The sequence below is a fragment of the Meleagris gallopavo genome, chromosome 1 (genome assembly GCF_905368555.1).
Source record: "Meleagris gallopavo chromosome 1, MGAL_WU_HG_1.1, whole genome shotgun sequence".
Taxonomy (NCBI): domain Eukaryota; kingdom Metazoa; phylum Chordata; class Aves; order Galliformes; family Phasianidae; genus Meleagris; species Meleagris gallopavo.
In genome coordinates this window covers 39487192-39499442 of record NC_139404.1, presented here as the reverse complement: position 1 = coordinate 39499442, position 12251 = coordinate 39487192, and the positions used below count along the sequence as shown (strand labels likewise).

At 36.1% G+C, this 12251-nt stretch overlaps 1 protein-coding gene across 1 annotated transcript in view; it reads right to left on the bottom strand.

The window, feature by feature from the left end:
• Positions 1-5591: 5591 nt before the first annotated feature.
• Positions 5592-12251, bottom strand: part of PTPRQ (protein tyrosine phosphatase receptor type Q) — a 121558-nt gene continuing 114898 nt past the window's right edge. Inside the window, exons 60-63 of the mRNA XM_085221943.1 lie at positions 10127-10275; positions 8382-8517; positions 6283-6406; positions 5592-5998 (exon numbers count right to left, since the gene is read on the bottom strand). Of these exons, the coding sequence (XP_085078069.1) occupies positions 5961-5998; positions 6283-6406; positions 8382-8517; positions 10127-10275 (447 nt within the window). The 3' untranslated portion in view covers positions 5592-5960. The remainder of the gene's footprint in view (positions 5999-6282; positions 6407-8381; positions 8518-10126; positions 10276-12251) is intronic.

Sequence of the window (12251 nt, the reverse complement as noted above, 5' to 3'; positions counted from 1 at the left end):
AGTTCCTTGCCCATGCCTAGTGTGTTGCAACTCATTTTAGAATTCTGGCTTAATTACTTATTTGCTTATGCCTTCACTAGTGGAATAAAACCCTCTCCTCTGTCTATGCTCTGTCTGCCCCATCTGCACTTGTATTGTCAAAATATTTGTTTTTATATTTTAAGATTAGTGAAAGCATTGTCTCAATAGAGTCCTTTGGTTCCCAACACTAACTAGAATCATGAAGGTTGTCAGCTCTCATAATACTTGTTTTCTGTATTTGTGCTTTTTTCATGAGCTAGGTACCTTTACAGTAAAGCCTATTTAAATGCATTCCTGTATGACTGGCAAGAATGTTCAGTATCTTGCAGTACTCAGCTTGAAGTTTGTACTGTTTTGTCCCAGATATTCTCTGCATGTTTTAGAATGCTTCCTGCTCAGCAGGCTTCATGGAATGTAACTGTGAATGGTAAAGCCTTACTTGCATATTAGGTTACCAGTATCCAAGTATTCTTTTCCTATCATTCACAACTCCATCTCCTGCAAAATATTTTAGATATATCCTTGTAAAACTTCCTTTGGCTCATTATTGACTATGAAGAGTACTGGAATGGTTTGTTCCTGATTACAGTGGATAGCTGTGTGCAGCTGTCATCCTACAAAAAGATCACCCTGGTAACACCAATCAACAAGCAGAGTAAGATGATCCATATATAACAAAAACCTTCTAAACATTGTCTTTCAGCTGAAATATAGAGGCTCAACTTCATCCCAGACTGCCCAGGGAAGTGGGATCTGTGAAATGTACCGTAGACATTGTTATTCATTGCAGAAAAGCTATTGATTTTAAGTTTTCTTTACACACACAGTTGAATCTGAGAAAGGCCCTACAGAATAAGGGAGCTGGGGAAAAAAGTAATTAAAATAAGTAATTAGTTCAGCATCATTTGGGAAAAGTTATTGGGAAAATAGAACTGCCATGCAAAATATCAAACACAGGATCCATCTTGCTGTCTTCAGCTGAATGACACTGAATAATGAACAGTCCTAAAATTTATACATTTTGTAACAGCAGTAGTGGGAACTTCTGGATAGGAAGCCAGTAATTTAGTTTATCCTTACCATGCACACTGTGCCTATCCTGTTAAAACACGCAATTGATACCATCATTTAGCTCTGAGATAGCACTAAAGCGCGCTTGCACTTGTCTCATAGCTCATTACTGTAGCCAAAGTGAAGGGAAGAAAAAGTTATCTGGGGAAGGTTCAGTGCAAAATTATAGCTGAGGTTCCATGATGTCAGCTGTACATCAACTTAGAGGGCAGGGAATTGAAGTAAGACTACTACACCGCTTAGCTGGGCATGACATATGGATACAGATCATGCCTGTAGCACCTGACATCAGATGAATGACATTTCTGTTTACAGTTCTTTTGGACGTAGTCACATATAGATGAGCAACACAGCATTAGAAAACAGAACAAAAGATGGAGAACAGTATCGGGAGGTCTTTTTTTAGCATCATACTTAGAATGCTGACACAACAGTCACACAAAAGTGGTGAGACAGGACCAGTTTCAGTCTATTTTCTTTGACTTGGTTCCTTAAAATTAAAAATGTCAAAGACATGTCCAAAACTATGTGTTGATGGTTTCCAGCTACAGTCCACGCTGCTCATTGCATTGCAAGTTTTGTAACACTGAACACACATGTATTTTAACCATACATATGTACCGAATTCACTATTAACATATGTATATTCCCTAAAACAGAGAGCTAATTGAATTCTTTCCATAGATCTTAAAAGAATAAATCAATTTGAATTTGTTTCTATCATTTATTTCCATGGATAGATGAAGATATATGTTCAGTGCTTAACATGATCTAACACATACTCTGAAACAGGTATTATTGAAACTTTATTTTAACTTGCTGTCAAAATGTTTTCAGAGAAAATGCCTTCCTCTCACTGACCTCATAGGGCACTGAGTTTTGAGTCTCTTGGTGGTTTTGTCCTAATTGAATAAGAGCTGTACATAAAACCCAGATCTTGGAGCCTGCACCAGACACTGGCTAGCTTCAGTTTTAATGTTCTAAATTCTGCACAGTGGGAAATCAACAAGATCTCAGTTGTCCTGGTGAAATACAGTTATCAACCGGGTATGAGGTACCAGTTTTAGAAATGTACCACATGTCAGCACAAGCTTCTATACACAGTGATAAACACGTAGCAGAATTACTCTGCTAGAAATCAAATTGTTTCCAATTAAAAACAACTTCATATCTAGATTAGAGGAATGGTCAGTAGCCCATTGTTTATGAAGATAAAGTATTGGAAATGCCTTTTTTGGAAGAGGCAGCAACCACCTAGGAAAAACATATACTAGGACTTCAATATTTACTTCAAAATAAATTAAGTAGCACAAATCAGTAGCTGAATGATGTTTGCTCTGTGCTTCTTGGATACCATGAAAACTCACTTGGAAACAACCATGGGACCCCTTTGTGCTGTAACTCTGCAGTTGTTAAAATTGTGACTCCATGAAATTGATATTTTGACCTGGATTTCGTATGTATAAGTTTTAATCTGATCTTCTGTCAATCATAAAATTAGAGATATATACTGTGGACATTTATTTTTTTTTTTAGTTTACTGGATGGTAACTCCATTTAAGTACCTCTTTTGTTGGAAGATGGTTCTATTACAGTAGTTAAGACTTTATCAGGTATGCTTGTAGATTGATCAGCACTCTTCTGTTCCTTTTTGTCTTCAATTCCATTGCTGTATTTCCAGGCTTGGTTCTGAATGTGCTTTGTAAATAGTAAGTAATATGCATTAAGGCACTTCTAAGGTTAACCTTGATGAAGCACACACTAGTCGTGCAGTGTGATTCTGGCATGAAAAAACATTTTGTGTTTGCAAAGGTTTGTTTCCTTCTCTGACAAACTGAAGTATAATTTCCAAATGTAGGAGACATTTTACATCTCTGGATGTTACCAGGGAAGCTCACTGTCATACGTGACCTCAGGGTGAAATATGATTAATTCATTACTCTTTGCTGCTTTTTTCTTAAGAACTACATATAAGCATACTCCGCAATATAGAAATACACAGATGGCACACAAGATTGATCTTTCATGCAATGTTATGAAATTAAATAGCTTCTGATATGCATTAAATGGGCAAGTGGATTATTTTTATCAGCTCCTGTAACAGTTTAAAATGCTTCAAATTTAACATGAGTGTAATGTGCTGCTACTCATAGAGCAGCTCCGTTTACTTTTGTAAACGAAGATCTGTTGTTAAGGGCACTTACAGTAGTCTCTTCTGAAGACATCCAACAATTGGCTATAGATACATACAGAGGGGCTGAATGTATCTACATATATATGCCAATTTTTATAGAAATATACTGAATAATTTAATAAAGCATAATCTGATTTAAGCGTAATTCTAATCTTTCTGTAAAATTTGGGAATTCCCCAATTCTTATTCATTCTTCGTTTAGTCTCTGCTTTTGATAGACTGTATTCTTGCTACACTACCTATCTATGAATTTATAGAAATTTGAGTGACAAATTTTACATATATATATTCTTAAAATAGCAGTTGGATAAATTCTGCCTATCTCTTGGCTCCACCAGTAGAACCAAGACAGGAGCCGCTGTAAAAGGAAAGAGGACAAGAGACTACAAAATCTTTTTCTTCATGACTCGATAAAGGTCTGAGGGATGCTCCCCTGTGCCTGTAAATCATTGGTGGGCACGTGAGGAGCTCAATGAACTGCTGCTCTATTTATACTGAAAAATGGTTCTCAAAGAGAATAGCTTGGAGAGTCTTTTTTTCCCTTGCTGTGTGTCCTGGGAATTGGAGCCAGTTTATGCTTACTTTTGACTTTTATCCTTAATGCAAAATATATCAAGGTAGCATGTATCAGATTGCTACTATGTATAATAAATTATTTTAATTCCTTTTTCCTTTTAAATTTGACCTACAGAACAGAGATACGTATTCTAACATCTTACTAAGATGTCAGAAAATATGCTAATGAATTGAGTTTGACTACAGGCAGGTCCCCTACAGGAAGATGTAAGAGTCTTTTTGATAAATATTCGATGAAACAGAAAATGTTCAAGCATGTTTTGAACTTCTGGAGTTGTACTGTAAGTCACAAGAGGCTACTTAGCTTTTCTCAACAACAAAAAAGTAATGACACGCATATGTATATTCCACTGTCATGGTCAGAAGATCAGACAAGATTATGACTTTATAATGTCAATTTATCACAGTGCTACATGTACTGCTACCAAGTACAAATACAAATCATGAAAAACATCTGTAAGCCCCTATAAGTAATTTGTCAGAATACTTTAAAGTACGTGTATAATAAATGAAGAACACATGTTTCATATGAACCAAATGTAACTAGAGCTCCACCGAATGCTTTGCCAGAGACTTGAACAGCTGTGGACATCACCTCTCTCTCCCTCTATTCAGCTTTAAAAGGCATTGTTTTCCTTTTAGCTTGACAGGTGATGTTTGCAATACCGTCAGTCTTCATCAAAGACAGATTGCCCAAAATATCTTCGTAGACCATTTTCATCTCCTCAAATACTGCCTTTTGATTTTCATTTAAGGTATTTGGCACTTTCTGCTGAAAGGGTCCTCACTGATTTATAATCTGCACCATCCTTGCCAGATTCTAAAAAGACATCAAACACCTTCTGCCGTTCACTTATGAATAAATATCAGGTTACGTGCTGTACAGTATTTTTTGTCTGGTAGGTACAGTCAAAGATATAGAAAACTTTCATTTACAGTTGTGTGCACACAAACACACACACACACCTCCTATTTCTAAAGAAGTCTGCCTGATTTTTCTGCATTTGAGGCCTCCACAAGGGTATGGATTTTATCTGTCAAGCAGAATATACAATGGAAATTCCAAAGTCTCTCTGCTTTTATGTTTTCCATCTTAAATTAAGGTCACAGCCTTATCCCAATGATATATGTATTTACACAGAGAAAAAAATGAGATGACAGTCTCCCTACTTAATAATATCATCTGAATACTTCCCTGTATACCAAGGCGCAGAGTTTAATTCTCACTATAGTCTTCAACATTCATTTACTCAAGTCAATCTAACACACACTAGAATAGGTAATAAATTTTTAGTTGTTTAGTTGTTGGAGTTTTTTGTAGTTATCTGTAGGAGGAAGTAGGAGGAATGTAAAATACTTTCTTCTGTGTTGAACATTTGCAATCACCATTGTACTTTTAAAAAAACCAATCCACCAACTATAAGTTGTCTTAAATAACCCCAAGTGTCCCTGAAGAGCTACTGTGTGCTGTGTAAAAGCTGAATAATCCTCCGCATGTCAGAAGGTGACTCTTCAGCTGTTCAGGATCATCAGCTGATATGTTACCACTCATAAAAAAAGACTCAAAACATAAGAATGCACATTTAGGTAAAGATCATTGTGATGGTAATGGAATTGATCTGCAGGAACTGACAGCAACATTAAAACCAATCTAGCAAGAATGATTCAAGGAACCGTAGGTTTTACTTAAAACCAAAACGCAATGAACACAGCAAATTCACACAAAAATAAGTTCACTGGGAACACTTTTTTTTTTTTTTTTTTTTTGACATCTTATTTGGCTCATTTTTCTCATTTACGAAGATAAATGGAAAAAAAAGAATATGTTCAAACACTTTCTATTTAAATACGTACATACTGAATGTAGAACTCAGGTAACAGCAGAAGTGCAGTCTGTGCAAAAGTACTTCATAGCATTATTGCTCAGTGATCTGAATAAAATAGCATATTTGTGAAGGCACATTGATAGAAGAAAAGCTGTTTCAATCAGTCGTGTCTGTTTTAATCATCAAAACAGGGGAGTGTACTTTGGCCCTTTTGCTTAGAAAAATATGACTTTGACTTTCAAAATCTCATCTTTATTATTTAGTCTTAGTATCTACATGGTAGTTTCTTCCCACTCAAGCTCCACATCACCTACAAAAGAAACAGATATATTACTTTAACCTACTTTGTAATCAAGTAGTACCTAATGGCAGATAACGTTTTGGCTGAAGTGAAAAGATCTCACTGGGAAAAGAGTGGAAGGCTTGAGCAATGGCTGTTACCACAAGGGAGGCTAAAGGAGAGCAAAATGTTACACCTTTATTTTTCTGAAGCCAGAAAATGTTTGTCAGAATATTTCTTTTTGCTCCTTAGACTGGACAAGTCAATTCACCTGCTATGAAAAAACAATTTTGAGATAATTTGTATCTGCTTACCTTCCATGGCATCCAGAGAGTCCATCTTTTGAAGTGCTGAATAATTTACGAAACATATTGGTTGGCTACTTCCCCTGCTTGTCAGCAGATCCAGGACACACTGATGCAAAAAGATATATTGTGCCTGTAAAGATGTGAATTTCAAGACATTTCATTAGAAAAAAAAAAAGTACTTATGAAACAAAAATACTTTTAGATTTTTTATATAACATTCAGATGTTATGAAAGTAACTGCAGTTTAACTTAGTCATCTCAATACTTTGATGATATTATATATGTCTGACCTGATTTCATGCATCACGAGGTATAAGGTGTTAAAATTTGTCAAAAGATGTTAATTGTTATGGCTAGTAAAAATATGAAATTATACTAATAATCTCTGAGAACAACAGCTGTGCCATATTTTTCTGTAAAGATGTGACCTATGAAGATGTGTTTGATTGCTTTTTGTCACTAGTTAGACTGAAGAAACTGAACAAAGAATTTCCCTCTTTATAACATAGAGAGAACCAGCAGGGTGCACTCAAATGCAAAAGTTCAAGTAAATCTACGTGTTCTAGGATGCACCATTGCTACCAGTGAAAAACCCACGCTGTTTTCTGTGATACTTCTTGTTCTGTAGCATGATTTTTAATAGACTGTAATGCCAAGGGTGGGCAACTAAAGTTACTTTGACACCACCAACGACGTAAGGTAACTGTGGGTAATAACTGCTGAAAAGAGAAAATAAAAGAAGGCCATGTCAGGATGAAGTAAATAATGAAATAAAAGAATAAAACCAGACAGGTATGGAGACTGAGATTATATCTATATTTTCACTACTATAAAAGTAGTGAATTAATCAGAGGGGACACTGCAAGATGGTGGGAGTTGATCATCCTCAAAACATTTAAAGTCTCTTGCACAGTTTTGATCCCCACCAAATAATTCCCAGTGTGTTTCAGGTCATTCCCTATAGAGGACTTGCATGCAGCTTTTTGTGAGGAGTGTGGTAACTGCAGAGATGTTTCTTTGCACAAATATAGGCCATTCTGTGCTCAGACAATGATTGCTGGCAAAGGAAAATTATTTTTAAGTTATAATCAAGGAAAAAAAATAGGTCTGACAGCAACTGATTTTTTATTTTACTCATAGATCCTACAGACAGTTTCATTGGGGGGATCTCCAAACTGAGTTCTGGAGATGAGTTCCTGAGACTTCTCTCTCCACATCCTCTATGCTGATCACATAAAATCTGAAATATAGATTACTAAACAGTGTTTTATAACAGAGCTGACAGAATAGCCTGACTACTGAATCTGCCATTAAACTTTACAAGGTTCAGTTCTCCTGTAGCAAGTTTTAGTGCTGATCTGCATTTTGTAGTCTGCAAACATGAGTTAGAGATGACCTGGACAGAGAGCAAGCTGTCGCAGGATTTTGAAGCCAGTATATAGAAAGTCATGGTATATTGGAAAGTCATGCAGTAGAGTCAAAAATTTCAGGCAGCAGGCTTGGGTTGGAAATGGCCTGCAGGATGCTTATGTAAAAAGGTTCATGCAAATACAGTTGGATTGCCATTCCATTGGGCATTTAAGAACATCTGCTGTTATTCCTTTACAAATACCCAGACATAGACATCCTAGCACAGTAGAAGCCTTCCTCACTAGCAGGTCCTCCATACTTAATAATAAGAATGTCATAAATCCTTTTTTTTTTTTTTCAGATCCAACAAACAATTGACTTAATTTTACAAACTGTCAAGTCTGTGCTGAATTCTGTCCAAATATGTTATTTGAAGCATTTTATGAAGCTGTGTTTTATTCAACACCTGTACATCACTCAAACTTTCTGAGAGTTTAGGAAATTATGATTAAGGTTCTAAAATCTGAGCATTTCAGCACTCATTTCTGCACTAGGCAATACTTTGCTGGCCAAAATAGAGTTTAAAAGATACAAAAGCATACATTTGTAATCCAAATAGAAGCAGGAATTAATAGAAAATTTAAGAGCCAGCTGAATTGTATTTGATTTCTAGTCTAGTTTTTTTAGATCAGAATATCAATGACTTAATTTTTAACATCAGGAAAACAGAATTTAAATACACTGTTACATCTTACCAGATTCTGGACCATGCACATTCTTTCACTTCTTAACTCAGCTACAAGGCCATAGATATCCACAAAATCGTGGTCATTTATATGTTGTGTTAAATGGTCAAGAGCAATATAAACACCTGTTCTTCCGACACCAGCACTGCAAACATAAAGCACAAGATAAAATAAGTTTTTATTCATTTTTTAACGTAAAATATTTCCTCAGAAAATCTTGGTTATTAAAGTACACTCATTATGCGAAGAAAACTGGGGGAAAAAAGTGAAAGATTTTGCACTAGTTTTGTGTGTATGCCTCCTCGGATAAAGTGAAGGAGATAAAGTGAAATCATGTTCTGACTTTGACTTTACAAGGAGTTCTATAGCAAAGTGGGATTTAACTAAATGAACCCACAGAGGAGGAAACACAACCCTACAACTTTCCTTTGGATTTTCTAAATTTCACTGATTAAATAAATAAATAAATAAATAAGGAAATCACAAGAATGTTTGAAATCACATCTGGATTCTGTGATGCTTTTTCTATTTGAGGAAACCCAACACAAGATCTAGCAAAACATTTAAAATAAAATTATTTTAAAATGAGGATAAATGCACAGCACACACTGGTAGCTAGTGTTGTTTTAATCAAGGGCTTGAGAATGAATAGGATTTTCTTAAAATCACTGTCAGTCTTTTCTGCAACTAATTATTAAATGCAGAGTATATTATGGAGGTAATCAGGTAACGTATTGCAAAACTACACAGAACCCTCAGGATCTAGAAGCAGAATATAATGAAAGAGTTTTCTGGATATGAGAAAACATGCTGCTTCATAATCATCAGGAGCATGGGCAGAGCATCTTGCCCATGCTGGCCCCTTCATACATCTGTGTTGAGAAAAGGGGATGGGATTCATTGCAAAAGGGCCCAAAGCATATAAGTGACCCCAGCATATAAATTCTTTCCTATAACAGTCTCTCTGTCCCTGCAGTAGAGGAAAATGCCAAATGGTCAAGGACAACAATGTCAAATAAAATTTTACCAGATTTTACCATCCATTGTGGAAGACATTTGTAGGACATGAAGGACAAATAAAAACTATCCTAGTTCATAATAAACTCACTAGAGAAAGACAGGGTCTGTGACAACAGGCCTAGCTTTTCTGTCCACACGTTTCCTTACTCACACTGAGAATGAGGCAGAGTCAAGCCCAGACCTTTCCGTTCAGAGCTGAACACTTCTAACCACCAACACATTTATTTAAGAGCCTAAATATAGATTTTAAATGTTTACAGGCATCCAAGTTTGAAATTCAGCATATGCAATACTCCATACATTTTTGTCATTCTCTTTGGTACCCAAATAGTTTCTTCCTCGTGATAATGATATGTGGATACTAAATGCAATACTTAGACATTAATTTTTCAGAGCTATAAACGCAGAGTTACAGAATGGCTTGGTTTGGAAGGGACCTTGAAGGTCACCTAGTTCCAGCACCCCTGCCACAGGCAGGATTTTCACCCACTGGATTAGGCTGTCCATAAGAACATCCACTGATGTTATCTCAATGGGATTTCAGAGAATGGAAGAACAGGCCTACTTGGGTATTTTACCTCTGATTAAGGCACAAGGAACCCTAACGGAGAAGACTTCACTACTATCCATAATAGAGCCATGCTCAGGTACTCAGATTTCGTTCAGTGTCCCTGAGCTTTAATATACACTCAGAATGACAAGATACTAAGTAATGATTTGATGAATATGCTTACCTGCAGTGAACCACCATCGGCGTATTATCATGTGCTCGACTTGCACGGATAAGTTTTACAAAGTGGATAATTGGTGCAGTAGTTTCAGGGACTCCATGTTCTGGCCACGAAGTAAAGTTACACTGCCGTACCATCATGCAGTCTCCGTGCTGTGAAATAAAAAAAAAGGTAGGTTTTTTTGCAGATGAAATATGATAGAAAATAAGCTACCTGTAAACTTCTCAGCAACTTCACTTAGCAAAGAAAGTCAGAATACCATACTAACTCAAAAACGGTTCTTGTATCTAGGAGTAATTTCTTGTGCACAGATCTTATGGCAAGTCTTTTGATAAAGATGGCATCAAATTCATCTTTCAAGAGTATTAAAGATTTCCGCAGTCACTCTCTATTTGACTTAAATCATTGTAGAGGTATCATTTGTGGCTTACATTTTGATATTTCTAGAGCTTGTCTGGAACTTCACTGAACTGCGTTGCCAAATTTATTTAGGGGAAAGCAACTATTGTAATACTGGTCTATCATAGTTAAGGCAAACAAATACACTGGTAAACACAAATATATTTTCTAAGTATTTGGTGCCCTCTCAATCAGAGCAACAGCAATAGTAACTCAACAAGAACAGCTGGTTATGATCTGGTATCTATATTAACCACGAAGGACATAACAATAAAAGCACTGGATCAGGCCAAACCCTGTCTAAACTACTATCGCATTTCCAACAGGAATCAAGGAAAATCTTAGTGGAAATTATACAAAACGACAGTGCAACTACAATTCCACAGTATATCCTTTCCATTCCTATTAGTTTGCAAGTCATGAACCACCTCAGTCACAGACGGTACCTAAAAATTTGATAGTACTCAGCAGAATTTTTATCCATTACTTTCTCCAGAGTTTTTGAAATTCTTTCAATTTTTAGCATTCACAGTATCTTGCAGAAATGAATTCCAGCTTAATCAACTCTTTTGTAATGAACTAGCTCATTTTTGGTTTGTTTTGAACCAACCATTTGATCTTCTCATATTGGAAAAAAAAAAAAAAAAAAAAAAAAAACACTGAGAAACTGTGAATAATTACATGTAGAAACTAATTTGCTGTATTACTAAAATTGATAGATAAAAAAAAAACAAGTAGAAATGTTTTTGAATGCAATATGGCAATAAATATGAATTATTTAGTATATATTTTACCTGCTCTGGAAAATGATTAAGAATCCATCAATTTAGATGAAAGGTGAAGGGCAATGTTAAAGACAGAAGTACAGCACATTAAATGGTATGCTCTCATGGGGGATATTTCAGCTATTGTAAGCAGAGTACTTAGTCAACTCAGCTTAAATTATCTTGTTTTCTATCCGATTCACCCTCACTAATATGTGACTTTGCATTTTGCTGGCACGCATTTTTACTCAAAATAGTCCCATTTTAATTTTGTGTACACTGTGTCTTATTTTAACTGGGGAAAAACAAACAAAAATAAATAAAAACAATCCTTCTCTCAGTCATTTTAAAGCACTCAGTTGTCTTGAACTTTGTGCATAAACTTATAGGGCTGACAACTGAAACAACTCCCTAACTGCTGTGTTTCTTTTGTAATACGCACAAGCCACAGGATGTTAATGCATCTTCGTACTTGGATAACGGAATTTGGGGCCTAGGATGTGACTGCAATACATACGACACATCAGTGTTCTGCAAAAGCAGGCTGACTTCATCTTGGGTCATTATGTTCAGATTCCTTTCCAAGTCCACCTGCTGGTCTGACTTAATGCCAGGTGCTGGTTTTTCCAAAGTGTGGAAACTGTAGTTGTGGATCATGAGAAAGATGAACACGTAAGCTGTACTCCGCCACCTCCATTCCCAGCACAAAGAGTGGGAGTAATACTGATGATTCTCGTTTATATTGGGTGAATTTCCTGGGGGTGGAGGCCAATATGGCTGGTGGTACAATGCAAAACAGCTGCACTACAGCCAAGCATGCCCTTTAATCTGAGAGGGACACATTCAAAGGGATTTGTCTGATAACAGAATGGTTAGGATTACTCCTTTCTAGAAGAGACAACTGAGGTGTCCAAATAGAAATTTCACCTCCCACAAGACCAGAGGTTCAGTAACCTCGATAGGCC